The sequence below is a fragment of the Solanum stenotomum genome, chromosome 3 (genome assembly GCF_019186545.1).
Source record: "Solanum stenotomum isolate F172 chromosome 3, ASM1918654v1, whole genome shotgun sequence".
Classification (NCBI taxonomy): domain Eukaryota; kingdom Viridiplantae; phylum Streptophyta; class Magnoliopsida; order Solanales; family Solanaceae; genus Solanum; species Solanum stenotomum.
In genome coordinates, this window is record NC_064284.1 from 15,409,564 (window position 1) to 15,434,967 (window position 25,404).

The following is a 25,404-nucleotide window of genomic DNA, read 5'->3' on the forward strand; positions in this document are numbered from 1 at the left end:
TGTGTGAAAATTGACTCGAACATCATGATCATTAACAAACAAAAAAAAGTGTAGTAAATACTCTCTTTGTTCAATTAGAAAAATAAAAAAGAAATACTTTATCCTTTTACATATATTTTATCTTTATTATTAAGTACAATATACTCCTTCGGTCCAACAATACTTGTCCACTATTCATTTTGCATATTTTTTTAAAAACTACAAATAAAAAGGTAATTTTACTATATCACTCTTTGAATATAATGAACACAATATCTTGAAAAATGTACTAGAGAAATGACTATAATGAATGATAAGGGTAAATTAGGAATTAATAAAATTATCTATTGATTTCATAAAGTGGACAAATATTACTCCCTCTGTCCCTAATTGCTTGTCAAATTGACACACCTATTAAGAAATCAATAATTGACATTGTGAGTTTGTCATTTTACCCCTAATAATTATGAAGTGGGTGAATTAAAAACTTAATATTTTCAAGAAGTTCTACATTTTTCATAGTAATTAATTGTGGGTATAATAAGTAAAAAAAATTGTTCTTTCTTGATTTGTCAAAATTGATAAGTAATTAAGGACAACTAAAAAAAGAAATGGGACAAGTAATTAGGAACAGAGAGAGTATTGAACATCCCAAAATAATATTATGAACAACTATTATTAAATAGCGGGAGTAATTATTTAGTTCATTTCTCGATAAGTGAGATGGATGGAGAGAGTTGCTTTTAAAACATGAACTTGGCTATTGTTGGAATAAATGTGAGTTATCCTTAGTAGTAAAAAGGGACGGAGGGAGTAATAAGTGGTATTTTTAGCTTAAATACATATCTTAAGAAAATTCTCATTCCAAAAAAATAAAAGGTGTTTTTATTAATTAAACTTATCCTTATTCAAATGTCTTGAAAAATAAATAGCTCTTTAATGACTACTTGGTGATGTAAAACTCTTTTTAATTAAGTTTTGAGTTTTGAAAGTTTGACAAAAAAAAAAAAATGAATGAAGATAATAGAAAATTACAATTATATCATAGTTTTTTCTTGTTACCAAGATAAAATAAGACATTAAATTCATGGATTAATAGGCACGATAAAGAATAATTTCGTCTTTTATTGTAATTACTATCCTGATAAAGAATAGGCACGACAAAACAGTTTATCTTCTGGGTCGAGTTCGTCGCACCGGGCTTGCCTAGTGTGGGCTCCTATGTGATTTACGAGCTATTGCATAGGAGTGGGGTTTTTATCCTGTGCGCACTCAAAGGATAGCGGCTGCGGGTTTCCCTTGTCATAAAATAAAATAAAAAAAGGCAAGAAATGTGAGAATGTGCCTCACGCAAAGAGACTACATGAAATATGAAGATTTTTGTTTTTTCGAAAGTAAAAATAATATTTGAAAATTGTAGTTAGTTTAGTTATGACTATAATTTTGAATTTCACAAGTAATTTAACGTGAAAAAAAAAATCAACTTCAAAAGTTAAATTCTAAAAAACATTTATAATATTTTACGGAATTCAATTCCTAAAAAAATTAGTCATGATCAAACGATAGTAAATATAAGCACGATGAGATCCATATTTACTGGATACTATAGTCATCAATATCAAGTATCAACCATTCAAATCTTGAGAGGTCACTTGCTTCAAACTATAAATAAACTCATAGAAGATTCTATTTGACTCAACATAAAATACAAAATAAAATTTTAAAAAATGAGACTTTGAAATTATTGCATATATAAAATTATCACATACTATAAGATGCGGTAGATGCTACCTTTATGGTCAATGGATGTTTGACTAAGGGTATCAAAGAAAATAGATAAATAGTACCAAATCGATAATCTGAATTAAATAAATAAAAAAAAAACAGAAAACATACCTCAGGTTTTGGCAATTATTATTATTTTTTATTTACATGAAGTGAAAAATAGTTACTCCCAGTGGCGGATCTATGAAGGGTTATGGGGTGCCACGCCACCCCCGAACTTCGACGGAAACTCTATATATACATAGGTATATATATATAATATTTATATAAATATAAAGTGTGCCACCCATAGAACACAACTGGCTTGTGGTACCACGGTAGGAGGGCAACTTTAGAAGGGTGATGTTGCGGGTTCAAATCCCATTTGTATTAATTTTTTTGAGAAATTTGCTGCATACGTTTTCTAAGAAAAAAAAAGGCTCCAAGCATGTTTTTTAAGGAAAAACAGCTGGCACAATTTTTTATTTTTTTTATAATTGTTATTGACTTAAATTAAATTAATTACATTATTACTCCTTTGACTTTTCTTTTATTTGATTAAATACTCAATAAAAGTGTAATATCTTATTATTTATATTTTATTGATTGATTTATGATATATATCGAAAAGACGAATAATTCAATCAAATATAAAATTAATTTAATCTATAAGTCTATTTGACACCCACGAACTCTAAATCCTGGATCCGCCATTGGTTACTCCACACCACTTTGAATGGAGTAATTATTCCTAATCATATCAATGTACATATATACAATGGTCAATATTCCCATTTTAACATATAAGTTCCACTTTCTTAATTACGGTGCCATGTGTTTGATATTTGTATTGAAGTTGATGTTTCGTAAAACACATTAAAAGGGAAAGCACTTCTTACTAAAATATTTCTATAGCAGAACTCAGACCCAACATCTCAAGATTAAAATTGAAATAAACAATAAATATGAGTGCCTTGAAATACAAAGGGGTTAGTGTACACTACCACTCACCAAAAATTTTCCTTTGCAACACAATATCTTTACAGTAGTTAAAAATTACTGATGTATTCTACGGACTTTAATATAACAAAAAAAAATAGGCGGGAGAAGGAGATACATGACGGATATTCCTCCCGCGCTTTGCATGTGCAACCCATTTGAATGAAGATCAGGAACATCAAGCTCAACATAGGGAAGGAACTAGCTCAACTACTTGGATAATACAACAGCTTACGCCACTGAATCAAACGTGTTAGTCACCCCCCTTCACTTTCTTACTAGCAGAATGTCTTGATTTGTTTTTTCGCTTTTTTGAAGAATTCTTTTCTTTCAATTCTTTATGGTGCTGCTCTTCCTCCACTGAGGTAATATCACTTAACTCGTCGATATCTGCAGCATTAGGAAGTTTGGCATCCTTGCCCTCCATTTTCCCTTCATTACCTTCTGGCTGAATGACTGACATTGCAGCTGAAGTATACTGGAGAATGCATAGGCTTCTCACTAATCTATCTAATCTATTGAAATGCCTCTGAGTGTAAGGAATAAGACCATTAAGAAGTTCTTTAAATCCCGGTACCTATATAATGAGATGGAAAAGGGTAAGATCTCTACGGAAAACATTAGGCAAGAAAAACTAGTTTCAAGTAGAGCAAAATGGCTACGACCAGTGCCTAGAGTTAAGTCAAATGTATGTCTAATCAAAGCATGTAGATCAACGTCAACCAGCCAGCCAATCAACTAAATGGATGTTCTTGCTAAAAAGGAAAAACTCCAACACTGAAAAGACCAATACACCAAGCTAATATATGAAATCACTTTTTGTTGATAGAGACTATAGCATATGACAACATTTTGAACGCCTGTCAAGGCAACAGAGAAATATTTATGAAGTTTTTTACTGGCCAGTTAGTGGACTTTGCTTGTATAGAAAATAGCAATGAACCTACGAAGCATGTTAGCACTTTTTTATTTCTAATTTATAACCAAATTTTCTACTTAGTATTTAAGGGGAAAACACAACTGTACCTCAACAATCTCGGTAGCTGGGAGGATACTGTATGCCCGGGAAAGAACATATTGCGCAATTTGACAAAACTTTGGCTTCGTGTTCCATTCCCGGATATATTCCAAAAGCAACTGAAGCTCTTCCTTACCAAGAGCCTTTATAGCTTTTCCAATCTGATCATCCATATCGTTCTTCCTGGCAAGAGCTTAGATGTTAGATAAAATTCGTGCTAAGATAGCATTTTCACCATGATAACCAAAAATGAAACAAACAAATAGGACATCACTGAGAAAAACAGGGGAAAAATGGATAAGTCAAGACCACCTGCAGAGTTCACGAAATAACTCTAGAAGTTTATGTGGTCTGCGAAGCTCAAATGCAATCTGAATTGCTCTTGTGTAGTCAGCATCTATTAAAGCATTTTCTAGCTCTTGACCCCTTAGAACGCCTTCCTCCTGCACAAGCAACATATTGATATCATCACATGAAGTTCTGTAATAAATTTTCAGACATAACCACATCAGAAACAAACCAGGTCTTGTTCTCCCTTAATAAATGTATGATATCATCACATGAAGTTCTGTAATAAATTTTCAGACATAACCACATCAGAAACAAACAAGGTCTTGTTCTCCTTTAATGGAAGTATAATATAATTTGAAAAAACCGCTCATAGCACCCAGCTAACTATCTCTATTTTACTGATATGGCTGTAAAACCATAGGTATCCTGAATCGTTCACAGAAATAGTTCCCAGATTCTCCCAACAGATTTAGTAAGACAGACCAAAAGTGACAAGGTTTGTATTGTTAATCAGATAGATTAACTGCAAGTACTCCTTGAAGCAATTACAAAGCTAGAGCAAAAGCAGAGCATCCTTCAAGAAACGCTCTAGACAGTTGAGAGACAAAGTCCAGCGTGATCAAGCCATTAGGACCTCACTGGGGCATAAAAACACCCATTAACAAAGAATTCATTTCTTCTGCTGAAATTATGCCACGGCAGAATTATTTTTCATCACGTAACACCCACCAATGTTATTCAATGAATATCATTTCAAGAGAAAAGGTGATATAATCACTCACTTCTTTACGAAAAGCTTCCTCTTTATCTAAAGCTGTTGAGTCATGCCACAAATTGATCACTGCATCACCACCGCCAGTTGCAAGCATTTCTGTTTTCTTACCAACAGCCAGGGCCCAAATCTGGAGAGCAAATTAGAGGAGAAAACAAGATATTACTAATCCCATCTGTGTGGCAAAAATCTGAGAAGCAACTGACAAGAATTAACTAAATGAACTAGTGTCAACAACTATTCTGTGTGTAAAGCACTGAACTAGCAGACTTAGCTCACCTACCATTGTAAAGATGATGCTTACTAGAAGGCAAAATTGTTCAGTCAAATAGACAACGAACTCTCAACAGAGAGAATTTACAATCACATTCAAAGACCTAACAATATGTGGTAACAGAAAGCAGCAGCTAATGAAGTGATTTCATGCAGAGTGCATATGAAATCCAAGAATATGCCAAGTCCGTAAACAGCTCTTTTTGAGAACTGAATACTCAAGCTTCCTTAAGGTTTCCTCAGAGCTTCTCATCCCATTCTTCCACTTCTTTCAAATTTCAGTACCATTCTAGAAACTGCAGGTAATTTTAACTGGGGAGCCACCTTGTCGATAAACAGGCAGACACAACCTTTGCTTCTCAGTTGTCAAGAAAGTGTCAAATTCAAACAACAGTTGAAGAAAAGCATTCATCGAATCTTTGGTCATGCACTCAAATATTGTTGTATAAATATCAACGATAGCAGAGGTCAACAACCAAATTAACTGTGCTCATTAACTCAGAACAATTGGATCTTTGAGGGTGGAGATAATGTAATGCTCTTTTACAAGAAAATGATATAAATTGACATAAAATTTGAGCACCTTTTCCTCATGTTGGTCATAAGTTGCAATACACTCATTGGTCTTAACCGTCCACAACTTCACCATACAATCAGCACCTGGAGAAACAGTCATTATTTAGCAAAAACAGGCGACGAGGAACAGACAAATCAACACAAAAATAATGCTACAATGGCTTCCAGAATGTCATTTTACCGCAAGAAACAATCTGGGTGCCATGGGTGAGAAATGACGCTCTTAACACACTAGATTGATGCCCTTCAAATGTTTTCAAACATGTTCCATCAGATATTGCCCAAATTTTTATCATCTTATCTCCAGAAGCTGTCATCACACATTGATCAACTGGTGAAAACTCCACAGACCATATCCCCCTTTTATGCCCTTTCAGTGCAACCACTGATACTAGGTCTGGAATTCTCCATATGCAAGCAGTACGATCCTAGTAATATGACAAGAACGGAAGAAAGATTTAGAAAATATACAAGCATAAGATGCAAATATGTTGCAGCTCTTCTATGCCAAGCTTTAATCAGCTGTCTCAATGTTACAAACCTGAGACCCACTGCAAACAAGACTGTCATTTGGTGCTACCGCCAAACAGTTAATATCTTTGTCATGCGCTGCTACAACTGCTTTTGCTTTCAATGTTAGAACTTCTTCATTGTTGTCAGAGACAGAATCCATATTCCATACCTTTAGAGTACGGTCACTGAAAGAATTCAGAAAGAAAGATATAATTATTAGAAGATATGATAAGGGAACACTTTAAACTATTTTTCTTCAACAATCAACATCTCGTAACAGATTTTGAGGCCTCAAAAAATGACGTATACAGTTTATAGGTAAAAATAGATGGCGTACAAATACAGGTTTATTTGCACAGAACTGGTAAAAAAGAAAATCAACTCAAGTCAACAAAGCCATAAGCAAACTCGATTTGGTGCTAAATCCTCATCATAGTACATACTTCAAATATCAAGAAAGCAGAAGCATCATAGTGAGTAATCTATTACTAGATTAAAAAAAGTTGAGCACTGTAATTCAGAAATAATTATTGCAAAAGTTTCTAGGAGTTAGATGGGTTCATTCAAGAGCCAAATGATACATGGATCTGATCAATCTACTTCATAACATGGAGGCTCGCGTCACCAAGATGATTCAGTCACATTCACCTGTAGTTTTTTGGGGATTTGTTCTTTGTATAACATAAGAGTTTTAATTCTTATAAAGAATCAACTAGAGGACAGTCATGTCAAAGTTCCTACTTGTGAGCTAAAATTCTGCAATGAAGCTGAAAATAGATTTCTAGGACACATAATTTTGATTTTTTAAAAGGTCATTTATATGCTAAGTTATATTGGACGAGGTCGTTAAGATGCTGTTCTCAATACAAATTTATATGCAAAATGCAGAAGAAGGATATGCCCACTACAGTGATCAGGGATAATCATTTACCTGCTACCACTCACAAAGAAATTTCTCTGTTTCTTTGAAAAAACAACAGCGCCAACAGCTCCCATGTGACCTATGCCAACTCCAACACAAGCCTTGCTCTGGCAATCCCATAACCTAACCTATTGAAACACTAGAATCAGAATAGCAGAAAAAAAAATTATACTAATCTTCCATAGCAAAATACATATCTTGGAAACCTGGCAGATAAAGATTAAAAGCAAAAGCATGCATCAAATGCTGCATGTCTAAAGAGCAGAAATAGATAAGTCAGACTTTTTTTTGACAAAGGTAACAGTAAATAGATAAGTCAGACTTACAGTGTTGTCCTTGCTCCCTGTTACAATAAGCGTTCTTCCAGAGCTTGATACACAGGTATCAAGGCACAAAATAACATCAGTATGCCCAGCCAAGACATAAGAGCACGACATTGATGTAAGATCATACACTCGCACCTGTATATATGCAGTGTTTTAGCATCTCAGAAAACAGTGTAAATTTAAGAATGATGCTAGGACTGCTTTATCAAAAGTAAATTCCAACTATTACTTTGATACAGACATCAAGGCCAATTTCTTAATCTTGCGTCACATAAAAATAAAAATAAAAATAAAGGAGTACTAGACTTGCATGCTTTCTCTTCAGACAGGAGGCTTTTAAAATAAACGGAGAGATAAAGAGAACAGTTTGGACTATTAGATTTAGGACACTAATTGGAACATGAAAGAATCTACTCAGTGCTTATTCATTGATATTCTTCAAAAATGTATAAAATTATAAGAACAAATTATAAAGTAAATCATTTTTGAAGCGTCCTTTCTCATTCATTCATTTAGATAAATGATAAATGTCCATGGGTTCAGTAAATATGTAAGAATAGAGGCCAAAGCAACTTTTCAATAAAAATCATTTTTACCAAAAATGCAGGCAAAACAGTAACATTTTTTTTAGGACCATTTTTCTATCTAGCATATCAAAGTTCACATCAGTTGTGAAACAACAAATGAGAATGGAGCAGAGAGCAACATCCTCAATATGGCTCAATGAAGGTTCAAGGCCACTTAACCAACCAAAAACTGCTGCAAAACAATTGATCAATAAATCTCATGAACATAATCCTGGTAATCCACAAGTATGATATTATAACATGGTTTTGATAGCCATATTCAAATAAACAATGTTCTCCTCTATAAACCCCATACTTCATTAAAATCTAACTTTCAGTAAAATATATTCAAGGAAGTCAAATGCCGAAGAGCAACTTCAAGATGGGCGGCCCACACTAACCTTGCCATTATCAGCCCTATTCTATACATCATTCAGTAATTTACACCTAGGAAAGCATTGCAGAACTGACCTGCTCTACGCTTGTCGAAACAGCAAGGAACTGTTCCTCGTCACCCAAAAATTTCATATCTACAATCTCTTCGTTGTATCCAACAAACCTCTTCCTAAGAACTAGGTTCAGACTACCTTCAGATTCCTCCGGATAATAAAGAAAAAACTGCTGGTCAGCTGTAACACAAAGTAACTCCTGACTTGCAGGCATAAGCAAAGCAGAAATAAAGCCTCTCTTTGATTCTTCATCGCCAGAGCTTACAGCAATATCGGAGGATTTCTGCTCAAAAAGGCACAGTGCCCTGTTGCACAAGCAAATTAAATGATTTAGTAATCCAAAAGGATTGAAGCCAAAATATTGAACAGAGAATGCTGGGGAAGTTCTTCACACCACTAATAAATTATCCATCCAGTGATACTCACAAGTTCTGTTCGACCCTCACCATACACCTGATAATTCGGACAATTCTCGATTGAACACACTAGCTACATATCCTCTCTTGCTTAATTTTTAACTTGGTTACTTTTTCATAGTTCATTTTTGGTTCATCACCCTTCCATCCTTGATCCTTCTCACAATTAGATCAATCATATACAATTTTCTTAGAGTTAATCATATCATACATTTACCATATTCTTGTATACTTTCCTCTTCAAAAAGTTCTGCAAAAAGAATCCTCACAGATTATGGAACATTGCCGAAAGAGTACTTAATCGTGCTCAGCATAGCAGACAATGTGTATAATGCATATAGCGGTTTGCTTTTCATTACCATAAATTATTTGGGTGAATTCTGTACCCAAGGGTGGTCAACCACCTTAAGGACATATCCTCTCGGGAGGAGGGGGGAAAAAGGACAATAAATTTGTTATAAATCTATCTCGCTAAACTATTTAATATATTAAATAACTTATATTCCACATTATCCAAGTCCTTTTTTTCGATAGCCATGGTGTCCGGGCCAGCTAGTGCGCACTTTAACTAATTCTGCAGGATATATGCCACCTCCCACCAGCAACAACAGGTGCAGACATATGGTAAACATATTCCAAGTCCTTCTCCAATGAAATCATTCCAAACCCTCTCTCACCAGATTTTAATTAGAATAATTAAAGTAAAGAGCCCAAAAGTTAATTATCAAGATTTTCACAAACCATGCATCTTGTTTTCACCTACTTTTTGTTTTAGATTGTCATGGACTCTTACAAAAATGCAGAAATCACATGACTGAAATGTCTACTAATAAGGTTTGGGCATATACTGATTTATAAACTGTAAGCATTAGCATTGAAAATGTATCTCTAATTCATCATCTTCAAGAAAGTATATAACAAGAGTGGCACGTGACAAGTGGTGTTACTTTCGGCAAGAAAAATCAACCAACAAAAGTAACACTTTCAGAAAAAATAGATTAGAGAAAGTGCTATCCGAGAAGGCAACTAAAGAGCAAAATTACTGCATCTTTCAAGCTTCGACTGGCTTAAATTTTAGATCATAGTAAGAACTTTAAAGTGATTGCCAAGTACCTATCAGCACTCCATATCCGAACCAATCCTCGCTCGCCAACAGTGATGAAATTAATTGATGGTACATCACTTCTCTTCTTTGTCTGTGGATATGTCAACGAAGACAGGGATGCAGCAAAAGGAGATTCTGGACCAATTATACACACAGCTTCAAGTGACTCAAACATTGGTATGGTGGTCATGCAGCCATAATCATGTAAGTTCCACAAATTTACAACCTGTCATTAGTCTTAGTATCAGAAAGTGTTTTAATTGGCACTCAAGGTGTCATCATGAAGAATAATCAGAAAAAGAAGAAAAAAACACTTTCAAGCTGATGACTTTCAACAAAAACATTTGATTGGTAATATGCATGAGAGAAGTCTCCGCTAGCATGTATATAGGCCATCTAACAACTAAGATGGCATTGTTTTGGCAAACAGATAAGATTTCTGTGCCAGCATGAAAAAATCTAAGAAATTACCTGGTTCTCAGCAAGGCCAAGATATAAAAATGATTAAACTACAGCCATGCCAGAATTGGGGGGATTGAGTACACAACTCCTTATGGATCCAATTTTTATAAGCATACCTTCACAAGTAAGTTCCCTCCAAAACGAAAAAAGGAAAAAGGAGTTTAATTCATTGTTAGGTGTATGTTCATGCCTTCTATTCTGAAAGGTGACATTTTCTTTGTTGATAACATAATATCAATCTGGAAACCCAAGATTTTTCTTTTTTGGGGGACGAATTCTGTTAGGATAGTTAGAAGCTCTAAACCAGCTTATACATTGCGTGATGCCAGCTACTACACTCTGCTTAGATTCTTGTATTCAAATTTAAAGGCCTTGATGAGTAAAGCTAATCTCCCTGTAGTCCACATTAGTTTATTTATGACCTCAGAAGCAATCAGGCCTTTCTCAACTTGCCCCGCTCAAATATAAAAATGGGAAAAACAGATGAGTAAAAGGAGAACATGCCTTGTCCCTCCCTGCGCTAAGCAAAGTCCATCCGTCTTCAGATATTGCCATGGAAGTGATAGCTGATTGATGTTTCTCTAGCGTTGACAGACATTTCTTACCTGTCAGATCCCAGACCCTTACAGAACCATCATCACCACCAGAAAACAGCTATAGACATACACATAAACAATGAGCCAATTAGTTCAACCAGAAGAAAAGAAGACAGAGAGAAACCAGAGTCAAAAAGGGTAGAATTTAGAATGTCCACCACAACATAATTAAAAGAAACTTATTTTAGTAAATATGGGGAGCAAGTACAGCAAATGACTCAATTAACAACTACATAACAAAAGCTTCTTAATAGATAGCTACAATAAAAACGCTCAACCTCAGTGATTTGTTAGAAACAAAAACTTCACCAGCTAAATAAAGGGAGATTTTCACAACTCCTGTATTTTCATCCTCTAATTCTAATACTAGTCTAGAAAGCTCTAACATCATTAAAAAAAGAAAAGTTTACAAGACAAAAGCCCTGGCTGACATGGACTTGTTAAAGAGTCACCATTTCCAGCTGAAACAATGACAAGAGAGACCATTAGAGCATCATGAGAAAATTGGATATACATATAACAACTACTACAACACCTCAATCTCAGTTGAAGTGGACTACATGAATCTAGTATATCCATTCTTATTGTGAGGATTTATCATAATTTGACTAGTTTTTTGCTGGTGGTTGACCCTCTACAGTTTGCAACCCTCATTCTTTATCCGGGCTTAGAACTGGAAAGGTTAAATTCACAGAGGATAATGATGTGCAATGGATATCCATATCAAAAAAATGTTTTTAAAAAAATGACACAATAAAATCTAGGAGGATGAATCAACTTCCTTGATGTGCAATTTGTAATTTAAAAAATGAATGTTCCAGTGACAATGGATGATATTATTTTCACAACGGTGTAGATATTTCATTTGCCTTGACATACTCATGTTGAGTAATTGTACACAGGCATGATATTTTTGAGTATTATCACTAAAGTTAGCTAAATGATGCCCTCAGTCATACGGTATAGTTATACACACTCGTATTGGCAAAGTAGCAGTAGCCGGGTCCATGTAGCACAGTAAATGCTTCCAATCCTCAAATATGTTCAAAGGAAGCACAAAATAAATCATGGCAAAGAAAAAGGAATATGGGAAGCCCAATGAACCAGGAAATAAACACTCTACCCTGGTATAGCTATGTAAGCAGAAAGCTGAAAAAATGTGATTCTTTTACATGTTCAATATGACAAGAAAGCAAGCCAATAACTATAACAATCCAAATCTCACCAGCAGCCTATTCGGGTCAGGATGAAACATAATGCTGGTGACAACCCCCTTGTGACCTTTGAAATAATGAGTGCAGAAGCCTCCATCGACATCCCACACAAGAACTTTCCTGTCAGCCCCAGCTGTCACCAGCAATCCACCTGATGCATCGCTAGCCATGCCCATTACAGGTCCTTCATGCCCCTGTAAAAGACACATGTCAACATTCAAGTTAGAAAGAACAGCAAATACTCTGCTAGCTATCCCACCTACTAACAACTTGTTTAGATGGTTGTTACTCATTGTATTTTGTCGTTAGTCTAAATACAATGTTTGTTTTGATTGTTGCTTAAATTTTATTCTATCGTAGGGATGAAAAGTCTCATTTTGAGTAATAATTGATTTGGTGTGATCGCCTCCTTGTGTTACTACATTTTTCTCATTTTATTTTTACTTATTATTCAATACTTTTTATTGTAGGTTTATTATTCAAATTATTGATGTATGACATTAGGTATAACGGGAAAACGATATAATCTATCTAAAGGTTGTTTTCACTAAACAATACAGTATGATACAATACATTCCCTAATCCAGACAACAACTAGACCAGTTCAATTCCCCTACTCAATACCTTGTATCATAAACAAGTAAAGCTAAAAACTTCAAGATTATTACCTTCCAGGAGCGTATGCATTCCAGCGTGGAAAGGTCCCAAACTCTAATCTGTCGGCTATGACTAGCAGAAAAGAGGATATTATTATTAGGGCTAAGAGCAAGAGCTGTCACTGCTTCAGAATCACCCTCTATTGTAGATTTTATCGAAGCGTTTGATAAATCAACAATCTTTATCTTTTCATCACACGCACATACAAGAAACGATTCATCTGAAGCAACCGCATAAGGCCCACCAGTATAAAACTGCTGCAAAGACTGCACACACTTGTAACTCTTCTTCAATGATACTGACGCCATTTTAGTATCTTTCTTCCTCTTGTTTTGGGGCAGCGAAATTCACGAACACCACCCACTGTGTAAATTGTGAAGATTTGTGTGCCAGTGCGTTAAAGGGCGGAGCAGGGACAGGGTTTAGGGTTTTAGAGGTTTATAGAATTTTGTCCTTCTGTTTTTTTTAATTATAAATGTCGCGTTATCCTTTTTGAAAAATGTTTTTTATACACTATAGTAAAAATAAAAAAAAAAAACTTATTAATTCATTTTTATTTCTCCACAATAAATATTTACTTTATTGAAGATTAAGGGTAAGGAAATCTTATTGGTATTTGAATAATTTTATATCAACCAACAAATACTGGTTTGAACTCTTAAATTTACAAATCTATGCTATGTAATCAAGTAGGGTTACTTTTAAGATCACTTAATATTAAAGGCAAATTAATTTTATCTTAATTTTATAAAATAACACATATTTCGAGAGAAATATTTTTAGTTTCCATAACTAAGATGAAAGGGTATTTTTTTAGTACAGATGAAACCTTTTGTGTTACGATAGATTATTATATAACGAATAATCACGAGACTTGTGTATGCAATACGAGTGGCTGATGTCTCCCTCCTCAATTAGGATGTCTTTTTTAGTCCCACATCAACTCGTTAACAATAGTATGATTTTTTTTTATTATGATTTGGATAATTCTCATCTTATGGATTAATTTTGTAGTTTGGTATGACCAAAGTCGATTTTCTTAAGGTGTGTTAGTACAATCTGAATAAATAGCTCTCGTGAGTGCATCTTTAAAGATCTAGATATGTAGCCATTCTTGCCCATTTATTAGACAGTAAAGAGTGGTCAGTCGAATATTCTTTATTGAAAAATTATATTATATATATAAAAGATTAAATAAAGTGTATAAGACTAAAGGTTATTTTGAAACTTTTTAACTTGTAAGAATATATTCCGCTTAAAAGATTGGTAACATGCAAACACATTACCTGGCCACCAAGTGTAATTTTTTTCCTTTTTTCTTTTAAACGAAGATATGAGCATGTAGTCTGCTTTTCAGTATTCGCATTTACACTTGTACTTTTTTTGAAAATAAAGCTAAGTACCAATTTTATATCGTCATGTTCTCTATTTTTGCTTATTCTAAATTATACAATTGTAATCAAAGCTATTAATTTTCTATTGCCATGTTTCTTTGTTGCAACTTGTAACATAGATAGAAACTTCAATTTGATCGCAATTATCAGTCAAACATTTTAATTTTGAGTATGAGTATTTAGACACTTCAACTTATTTTTATAACATAGAAATCTCCACAAATATAAAATTAAGTTGGAGGTCATATTTTATATTCAACTACCATTAGCATGTTGTGCATTGACTCATAATCCCTCTGTTTTAGCTTCTTTTCATTGCACCATTTCTTGGCTTTTCATCTCTGTTCTCAACAACTATTCATTTGTGGTGTAGCCAACCATGTCTGAATCACTAGCAGGAAACAGGTTTCTTATTGGTTACGCTCTTTCATCTCAAAAGATCAACACCTTTATGAAAGATTCTCTGGTCATTCATGCCCGAGATCGAGGCGTTGATCTCATCCCCATCGATCTCGACAAGCCATTGATCGAACAAGGTCCCTTTGACTGCGTCATTCACAAGCTATATGACACAGAGTGGAGGAAACAGCTCGAAGAATTCTCCCTCCAGAGCCCTACTACACTCATAATTGACCCTGTAAATGCCGTCGAGAAGCTCCAGAATCGAGTCTCTATGCTCGAATTCGTCAACGAATTGAAAATCGAGCATCTCGAAACTCCTTTACAGGTTTTCTTTAATTCTATTACGTTGGAGAGAATTTGGGAGGAAAAGGGGAATTTTTCAATTGAACCTCCCTTGCTATAGCCAAAATCCACCTATGAGAGTTGGGAAAGTGAGAGGAGGCGGATTCAGAATTTAAGTTTATAGATTCTGAATTTGAAAACACGACAGTTTACAGAGTTCGAAATTAGTTATTTATGCATTCTTAGTAACTGGAGATTCGTATCGATATCTCTAGATTGTAATCTTCAATAATTGCTTTGCAGGTTTTCGTTTCGGACGATTCATCGGAATCTCTGCAGGACGCTATGACTCGTGAGGGCTTGAAGTTTCCCGTAATTGCCAAGCCGTTGATAGCAGCTGGCGCTGCAAATTCACACCAATTGTCTTTAATCCTAAACCAAAACGAATTAACAAAATTAAATCCTCCAATTGTGCTACAGGAATTCGTGAACCACGGTGGAGTCATTTTCAAAGTTTATGTAGCAGGAGATCATGTGAAATGCGTGAAAAGGAAGTCACTAACCGATATCTCTGATGAAAAACTGAACACTAGCACCTCAGAGAATTATCAGGTATCTAATTTTTCTGCTCAAAATCAGAGCGATCACGAGAGTTTTGCAGAGCTCATGGAGGCGGCAGAAATGCCGCCTTTGAGCTTTGTAAACGAAGTGGCTAATCGGATGAGGGATGCTCTGAAGCTGCATCTATTTAACTTTGATATGCTAAGGGACAGTAGAATTGGAACTCGATATCTTGTAATTGATGTCAATTACTTCCCTGGTTATGCTAAGATGCCCGAATTCGAGACTGTGCTAACTGATTTCTTCATTGATATTGCACACCAGAAGCGAACCAGAGAGAGTGGTAACTCGGACCAGATGGAGAATAAGAACAAGGAGGCAGATTCGAATAGAAACAATTTATAACTAGGCTGATTATGATTTGTTTTTAAACGAATCGAAGTGACAAATGACTGAATCAATTTTAATCATTAAACTTTTACTGTTTAAATTCTCCTGCTTGTAATGGTGTAGGTTGATTATGGACTGGTATTGAGCTTGTAGTCTTAAAAGTTAAGTGGCATCTTCATTTTGTTATAAAAATACATTGATCACTTTTTTGTCATTAGGCAAAAATTGAGTGCTTGTTTGTGAAATTAACCATTACGAAATACACTTTATATATTCATTTATCCTAACTTAAAATTCAGAATTTGCCTCGTTTTTACTAAAATAGAAAATAAAAAAAATAGCAGCACAATATCAATATGTCTACTTGTCGGTCTTAAAATAATATTTTCCACAACAATATAACTAGTAGAAACTTATTTTAGCGAATATGGGGGAAATAACATAGTTAAAGAGAAAAAAAATCTCCAATTTATTCGCTACAGATGAGTATTAATTTTGTAGAGAATTGTAAGGTATAAAGTTGAAATTAAAGATTTATCACAAAAGAAAAAAAGACATTTTTTTTAAATGGACTAAAAAAGAATAAAAAAAACAAATTAAAACATAGAAAGTATAAAATACATATAATTATTTAATTGTTAATTTGATAATTAAAACGAGCTACGATCAAATTGTTAATTGTAGTAAGGAGACAGAGATGGCAGTGGGGCGGGGGCAGATGCGGTGTGGAGTGAGTTTAAGGTTATGCGGGGCGAATTTATGGTTGTGTGGGGCAGGTGGGATGTGGGTCGAGATGAAGTGGATTTTTTAAAAATTAATGTGGGGCAGGGCAATTTGCGGATAAATATGATTTTATGTGGGTTCAAATTTAATTTTAACTTTTTACATGAGTGATAAAACATTATTTATTAAAAGCTACTAAAATATTCAAGATAGTAAATGAAAATGGTTCAATAAAAAATAATACAATTTCTTACATGTTTCCCAATTGACCTCTAAAAAATAACTTTTCAATTCATTATCCTATTGAATTAATACAACTTCGTGAAAAAATGAGTTTATTTTTATGAATTATATTTTTAGTATCAAATTTAACTAGAAAAAAACTATATTAAAAAAATTATACAGGGAAGGTTTATGTGGTGGGGGGGGAGTCTATGCCGGACGGGACGAATGAAAATGAAAAAAGTTGTTATGCGAGACCGGGCGGAGCGGATTAAAATTTTTACGGGTTAAGTTCAATCCACCCACCCAAACCCTGCACCTCCTCATTGCCATCCTTGGAGATATTTAAAAAAAAAAAAACATAATGAAAAGCAAGAAAACTATATATACAATACACATTTATCGGAAGCTTTTCTAAATCAGAAAATTACATGTACTATAACTTTTGAAGTTATATTTTAACCAATATAGGTTGTGGTGCAATGAGATTATTTCACCCTTAATTATAGAACTCAAGTTCGAGTCCTGAATATGGAGAAAATCATATTTGCAGCATCACTCCTGAATTAACCCTACAATATGCGATGTGAATTTAATCAAGACTTTCAGACAGTGAAGAGTAAAAACAAAAAAAAGGCTATATTTTAAATATGAAAACAAAGAATGAATGTACTACGTTTTGTCCTGCTCAAACAATGTCACGTACCGAGTAAAATTATTCAAAATTGCTATAGAAGTGTAGCGATCGGAAGACATATTTATAAGTTTTCAACCTAACGTAGTAAATATGACTTTTTTAGAAATGAAAATTTTATAGCGGAATGCTTTCGAAATTAATTTACTTGAATGAAACAGAGGAAAGTGGAATTTCGAGTGTAGAGACGAAATTCATAGATCTATGAAGGAACACCAAAATTAGTTTCTACCTTTTGCCTTCTTCATTTTTGTTGCTACTCTATCGTTGCTCTAGTGAGTTGTCTATATATTATTTATTGCAGAATCTAACTATAGAATAAGATGAACTTAACACTGAATACGCAAAATTAGTAAGTAAATGTTTGTATTTATTATTAGATTACTTCTTTATTTTGAAAAATTAAGACACTTGTTATTAGTTTCAATTTTTATATAAATGCATAATTATTTTTATATCTCTATTAATTAGATAATCTAAAGAAACTCTTAAATTATATTAAGATGATACGTAATATGCCACTGACATGTTCAAGAAAGAAGTAAATCAAACAATTTCCATCCTTTTCTTCTTTTTTGGTTTTAGTTGCTTTTTTTTTCCCACTCTCGGTCATAAATATTCAAAAATATTAATATGATGCAAAAACAATATATATTACTCTTTTCGTTCACTTTGAATTGATTTTCTTGAAATAATTTATTTATAAAACACTCCTTCCGTTCACTCACATTAAAATTGACAAGATCCGTTTCGCCATTTGAGATAAATCACTTTAATTTGTTACATTGAAATTGATAGGATCTGTTTGACCATGTGAGATAAAATCATATAAATGAAGTTAAAGCTTTTTTGAATATTAATTTAAATTTTTAAGTAGAATTTTTCTCATAAACATAAAAATTTCATTAGTTATGAAAAACCCAAAATCTAGTTAGTAATAATAAAAATTTATTTGAAATATTAATCAACTTTTTGGGCGAATCGTAATTCGGGAACAATCAAAAAGTTGAATTGAAGGCCTATATTTTCATATATAGGCTTATCTGGGTTATACTTCATGAACAACCAGTTCTTGCTTGAGAGACAAGATTCAACTACAACTATATTGCAGGTTACGCCGATCATCTTCCCTAGCTAGCTTTGGGGTATTTCTGCAATAAACCAGGTAACAATACTAGATCTATAAATATATATACCTTTCTATTTCTCATAGACTACAAACTGTGGATTTGTTGATGTAGATCCAATGGTGATAATGATGGTAATGGTGATAATGGTGTAACCTTGTTTTCGCCAATAAGATCCATGCAATTAGAATTATATTAAAACCCCAAAACTAAACAAAAACCCCATTTAATAATGTATTCAATGTTATACAGAATGTCTAGATCATGTTGAAACGAAAAAGAACTCCTACAGTGTGAATTTGAAGATGCTCCTGCTGTCCTTTCTCTCTGTATTTATGGCCTTGGCAATAACCTAGAACTTATTTCTTTAATACTCAAGTTACTATTCTCAAAAAAAAAAAAAGGATCCCCGGAATTGACCGCACCCAAAGATGATGTTCCCAGAAGGGGGTATTACTGCTTGAGTTCAACCTAGCTTGTAGCAGAGTCGTTTTAATTTGCTATCAGATCAACATCCTAGCCATTTTGCTACTTCCCATGGCAATATAATCATATGGACTAGTTGTAGACTCTAGGCGTTAGTAATGAACTAATTTAATAATTTATTCAATGTTATACAGAATGTCTAGGCAGCATAAAGATCATGTTGAAACGAAAAAGAACTCCTACAGTGTGAATTTGAAAAACATGAGGTGTGGAGAGTTTGAAACTTTGTGTAGTTGCTTTGGGCAGTTGATAAGGCACCTAGTCCGGAATGACTGCCAAGGTCAAGGAACATGAATGGAAAGTGCTTGTAAACTTCACTTTTAAAGATAACGAATGTTAGGATCCAGTGACATCAATGTACCATATCACTTTATTAGTTCCTCACTCACTTAAGCATATTATCTTCAGATAATAAACAACCATTCTACACCCTGCAATCTGCATGTTCACAAATGAACCACCCAGAACCGAGGTACATTTAAATACAACGGGGGTGATAATTTAGGTAGGTAAAGGGAAATGAGGAATGAAACGTGCAAAAAAGTGATAATTTGGAGCTCCAAGATGAGATGCCCTTAATACCTTTGTCCTTTTGGAAGAACAATAATTTTAAATCGACAGTAGTAGCTTTGTAAGCAACCATGTGGAGCCTAATAAGCCAAATAAAGATAATATGGACTAAGAACTTAAGTGATTGGCAAAAGTCTATATGTATATTTAGTCAACAAAACCTCTTACTAATCACTAGAACTAGACATAATATATAGAAAGCTTTCACTAATAATTAAACCTCTTACTAATCCTTTGTAGATCTGTTAGATGCTCCTGCTGTCCTTTCTCTCTATATTCATGGCCTTGGCACTAACCTAGAACTTATTTATTTAATACTCAAGTTACTATTCTCAAAAAAATAAAAGGATCCCCAGAATTGACCCCGCCCAAAGATGATGTTCCCAGAAGGGGGTATTACTGCTTGAGTTCAACCTAGCTTGTAGCAGACTCGTTTTAATTTGCTATCAGATCAACATCCTAGCCATTTTGCTACTTCCCATGGCAATATATTCATATGGCCTAGTCTCTAGGCGTTAGTAATGAACTAATTAATAATTTATTCAATGTTATACAGAATGTCTAGACAGCATAAAGATCATGTTGAAATGAAAAAGAACTCCCACAGTCTGAATTTGAAAAACATGAGGTGGAGAGTTGAAACTTTGTGAGTTGCTTTGGGCAGTTGATAAGGCACCTAGTCCGGAATGACTGCCATGGTTAAGAACATGAATGGAAAGTGCTTGTAAACTTCACTTTTAAAGATTACGAATGTTAGGATCCAGTGACATCAATTTACCGGGGGGTGATAATTTAGGTAGGTAAAGGGAAATGAGTAATGAAACTTGCAAAAAAGTGATAATTTGGAGAAAACTCCAAGAGGAGATGCCCTTAAGACCTTTGTCCTTTTGGAAACTGAAGAACAGTGATTTTAAATTGACACAAGTAGCTGCTTTGTAAGCAACCATGTGGAGCCTAATAAGCCAAATAAAGATAATATGGACTAAGAACTTAATTGGTTGGCAAAAGTCTATATGCATATTTAGTCAACAAAACCTCTTACTAATCACTAGAACTTGACTTAATATATAGAAAGCTTTCACTAATAATCAAGAGCCCATTTGGATTGGCTTAAAAAAAGTAGCTTTTAAGTCAAAAATAAAAAGTCAGACTGAAACGACTTTTAAGTCAAAAAATAAAAAGTAGGTGGAGCCCTACTTTTGGTTTTTGACTTGTTTTAAATCTTTTTTGACTTATTTTAAGTCATTTTTTACCTTGCCAAACACTTCGTAATTTATTTTAAGTCATTTTTGACTTATTTTAAGTTATTTTTTATATTTGCCAAACACTTTCAGAAGTCAAAAACTGATTTAAAAGTAGGTTTGACAGACACTAATCCTTTGTAGATCTGTTAGATGCTCCTGCTGTCCTTTCTCTCTGTATTTATGGCCTTGGCAATAACCTAGAACCTATTTCTTTAATACTCAAGTTACTATTCTCAAAAAAAAATGATCCCCGGAATTGACCGCACCCAAAGATGATGTTCCCAGAAAGGCGTATTACTGATTGAGTTCAACCTAGCTTGTAGCAGACTCGTTTTAATTTGCTATCAGATCAACATCCTAGCCATTTTGCTACTTCCCATGGCAATATAATCATATGGACTAGTTGTAGACTCTAGGCGTTAGTAATGAACTAATTTAATAATTTATTCAATGTTATACAGAATGTCTAGACAGCATAAAGAACATGTTGAAACGAAAAACAGAACTCTTACAGTGTGAATTTGAAAAACATGAGGTGGTGGGAGAGTTGAAACTTTGTGAGTTGCTTTGGGCAGTTGATAAGGCACCTAGTCCGGAATGACTGCCAAGCTTAAGGAACATGAATGGAAAGTGCTTGTAAACTTCACTTATAAAGATTACGAATGTTAGGATCCAGCGACATCAATGTACCAGGGGGTGATAATTTAGGTGGGTAGGAAATGAGTAATGAAACTTGCAAAAAAGTGATAATTTGGAGAAAACTCCAAGAGGAGATGCCCTTAAGACCTTTGTCCTTTTGGAAACTGAAGAACAATGATTTAAAATTGACACAAGTAGCAGCTTTGTAAGCAACCATGTGGAGCCTAATAAGCCAAATAAAGATAATATGGACCAAGAACTTAATTGATTGGCAAAAGTCTATATGAATATTTAGTCAACAATACCTCTTACTAATCACTAGAACTTAACTTAATATATAGAAAGCTTTCACTAATAATTAAGAGCCCGTTTGGATTGGCTTAAAAAAAGTAGTTTTTAAGTCAAAAATAAAAAGTCAGACTGAAACGACTTTTAAGTCAAAAAATAAAAAGTAGGGGGAGACCTACTTTTGATTTTTGACTTATTTTAAATCTTTTTTGACTTATTTTAAGTCATTTTTTACCTTGCCAAACACTTCGTAATTTATTTTAAGTCATTTTTGACTTATTTTAAGTTATTTTTTATATTTGCCAAACTTTTAGAAGTCAAAAACTGATTTAAAAGTAGGTTTGACCGACTGTTAAGCCAATCCAAACGGGCTCTAAATCTCTTACTAATCCTTTGTAGATCTGTTAGATGCTCCTGCTGTCCTTTCTCTCTGTGCACTAACCTAGAACCTATTTCTTTAATACTCAAGTTACTATTCTCAAAAAAAAAATTATCCCCGGAATTGACCGCACCCAAAGATGATGTTCCCAGAAAGGGGTATTACTGCTTGAGTTCAACCTAGCTTGTAGCAGACTCGTTTTAATTTGCTATCAGATGTTGCAACATCCTAGCCATTTTGCTACTTCTCGTGGCAATATAATCATATGGACTAGTTGTAGACTCTAGGCGTTAGTAATGAACTAATTTAATAATTTATTCAATGTTATACAGAATGTCTAGACAGCATAAAGATCATGTTGAAATGAAAAAACGAACTCTTACAGTGTGAATTTGAAAAACATGAGGTGGTGGGAGAGTTGAAACTTTGTGAGTTGCTTTGGGCAGTTGATAAGGCACCTAGTCCGGAATGACTGCCAAGCTTAAGGAACATGAATGGAAAGTGCTTGTAAACTTCACTTTTAAAGATTACGAATGTTAGGATCCAGCGACATCAATGTACCAGGGGGTGATAATTTAGGTGGGTAGGAAATGAGTAATGAAACTTGCAAAAAAGTGATAATTTGGAGAAAACTCCAAGAGGAGATGCCCTTAAGACCTTTGTCCTTTTGGAAACTGAAGAACAATGATTTTAAATTGACACAAGCAGCAGCTTTGTAAGCAACCATGTGGAGCCTAATAAGCCAAATAAAGATAATATGGACCAAGAACTTAATTGGTTGGCAAAAGTGTATATGCATATTTAGTCAATAAAACCTCTTACTAATCACTAGAACTAGACCTAATATATAGAAAGCTTTCACTAATAATTAAACCTCTTACTAATCCTTTGTAGATCTGTTAGATGCTCCTGCTGTCCTTTCTCTCTGTATTTATGGCCTTGGCACTAACCTAGAACCTATTTCTTTAATACTCAAGTTACTATTCACAAAAAAAAATGACCCCCGGAATTGACCCCACCCAAAGATAGTGTTCCCAGAAGGGGGTATTACTGCTTGAGTTCAACCTAGCTTGTAGCAGACTCGTTTTAATTTGCTATCAGATCAACATCCTAGCCATTTTGCTACTTCCCATGGCAATAGAATCATATGGCCTAGTTGTAGACTCTAGGTGCTAGTAATGAACTAATTTAATAATTTTTTAAAGCAGATAATGAGTCACAAGTGCAATACCTGTGGTTTGGTAGTCCCAGATGCAAGAGGTTCGGTGCTTTTCTTCCAGATGCACGTAGGACAGTGCAAAATTGGAACACATGTAAGTGTTAATCTAATCATATTTGATTGTAATTCTAAAATATTTCTTCTCTGATTTTAATACACTGTTTTTTCAGGCTCGATACATAAGAGACACTGAGGAAGCTGCAGCAGCAGCAGCTAGGGGGAACAAAGGACTCACTGGGGGTGCTGGTGGAAAGAATGGGACTGGTGAAGGAAACAAAAAGAATGCTGGTTCAGGGGGGAAATGAAGGAAGGTTCGTGTAGTGGCTATGTTCTAACATCCAAGACTATGCTTTATCGATTTCTAAAGACTTTTTTTGAGGAGGAGTTTCTAAAGACTATGTTCTCTGCTTTAAAAGAGTACTTGTATTGACTGCAATTGTTGAATTTGCAATGCAAAACTACCAATTAAGACATGTGGGTTAATATTTGTTACACTTACATAGATCTTGAGTTTATTAGGAATCATTTGTGTTTAAGAGATTATGCCAATAACGGATATCTGAGTTTTGGAGACCTTGTGCCTTTAGGAGAAGTCCTATTATTTTCTAATAAGGAGACGAGGGGCTTTAGGAGAAGTCCTATTTTTTTCTAATAAGGAGATGAGGAAAAACCCAAAGCCATATTGTTTACAGGTATGGAATAAGCCCATTAGAATGATACAGAGCCTAGGCATAGTTAATTGATTGATTGAATATGTCTATAACTCAAGGTTGTGTATAAGAGTCAATGAAAATGGAATGGACCACAAGAGCCTAGAAAGTTTAATGATTTCGTACTGTCAGACCTGCTATTAATTAATAGGGTCTATAGCCGCAGGAAGAAGGGTGAAAATAAGGCCTGAATGTATCTGTTTTATTTACTAATTATTATGTGTATCTATTTCTAGTAGTTACCTAACAGTTACCGAGCAGTTTAGGTAGTTATTTTGTAATAAATAGTACTAGGAAGAAGATAAGACAGGAGTCTTTTGGGTAGGATTTTCTCTGGCAGATTTGGAGGTTAAGGTTCCTCGAAATACCTTGGTTATTAGAAGTATTCTCTATTTGCTATTTGTAAGACTTATTCTATTTGTTGGTGTTAGAAAATTACAGTTGAAGTGTTGTTCCTATTTTTGTATTGCATTTGAAAGTTTACAGATTTGTTGTTAGGAGAGTCTACCCTTTGTAGTAAAGAATCTTTGCGCATTCACTTTTTGAACTGAAATCTCATGCTAGTAGCAAAAACAAACAAGATCTGGAAATTCATTAAATTTTGAAAACCAATAAAAATTGGATCTTGATTATAAAATCCGGAAGGGGATTAGTTCAGCTATAAAAACAAACGGTGATTCAAGAGTGAAATTACAACAATGAAACAATGATTCAAGATTGGATTTTTTTTCTAGGGTTAAGGGTACAGGCCATAATTGACCATTCCATTAACACTAAGAAACTATACATCCAAGGATTGGAATGGACCATCATGAGAGGCAGATAGTTTCAAAAACAAACAAGATCTTACAAAAAGGAAAAATTAAGATTTTGAAAAGCAATAAAAATTGAATCTTGATGATAGAATAATCAAATAAAAGGAGATCAATTACAAAAACAAATGTTGATTGCTCAAGATTCAAACTATTTTGCTAGCCATTAAATTAAATTACTAACAGATCACGTTTGTAGATTAGACAAGAAAACATACCATTAGGATCTATGAATCATGGGTGATTCATAGATCTGCATCCACAAAGTGTAGAGAAAAGATTTTTACACAAAAACAAAACTTCAGATGCGGTTTGTGGTAGCCTGTAGAGATGTACAAATTAGATTAGAATCAGAATAATCTTA

At 34.1% G+C, this 25,404-nt stretch overlaps 2 protein-coding genes across 2 annotated transcripts; one reads left to right on the forward strand and one right to left on the reverse strand.

Annotated features, from left to right (window-relative positions):
• Window positions 1-2,696: 2,696 nt before the first annotated feature.
• On the reverse strand, window positions 2,697-13,305 carry LOC125859754 (uncharacterized). Its single transcript, XM_049539567.1, has 14 exons — window positions 12,910-13,305; window positions 12,253-12,435; window positions 10,936-11,085; window positions 9,978-10,195; window positions 8,471-8,753; window positions 7,434-7,568; window positions 7,117-7,235; window positions 6,214-6,370; window positions 5,854-6,100; window positions 5,680-5,756; window positions 4,834-4,953; window positions 4,073-4,203; window positions 3,769-3,943; window positions 2,697-3,319 (listed from the first exon to the last, which is right to left on the reverse strand). Exons 1-14 carry the CDS (start codon window positions 13,204-13,206, stop codon window positions 2,996-2,998), a joined length of 2,616 nt encoding a protein of 871 aa, XP_049395524.1. The 5' UTR covers window positions 13,207-13,305; the 3' UTR covers window positions 2,697-2,995.
• Window positions 13,306-14,501: 1,196 nt separating this feature from the next.
• Window positions 14,502-15,976, forward strand: LOC125859747 (inositol-tetrakisphosphate 1-kinase 1-like). Its single transcript, XM_049539561.1, has 2 exons — window positions 14,502-15,019; window positions 15,280-15,976. Exons 1-2 carry the CDS (start codon window positions 14,672-14,674, stop codon window positions 15,940-15,942), a joined length of 1,011 nt encoding a protein of 336 aa, XP_049395518.1. The 5' UTR covers window positions 14,502-14,671; the 3' UTR covers window positions 15,943-15,976.
• The last annotated feature ends 9,428 nt before the right edge of the window (window positions 15,977-25,404 follow it).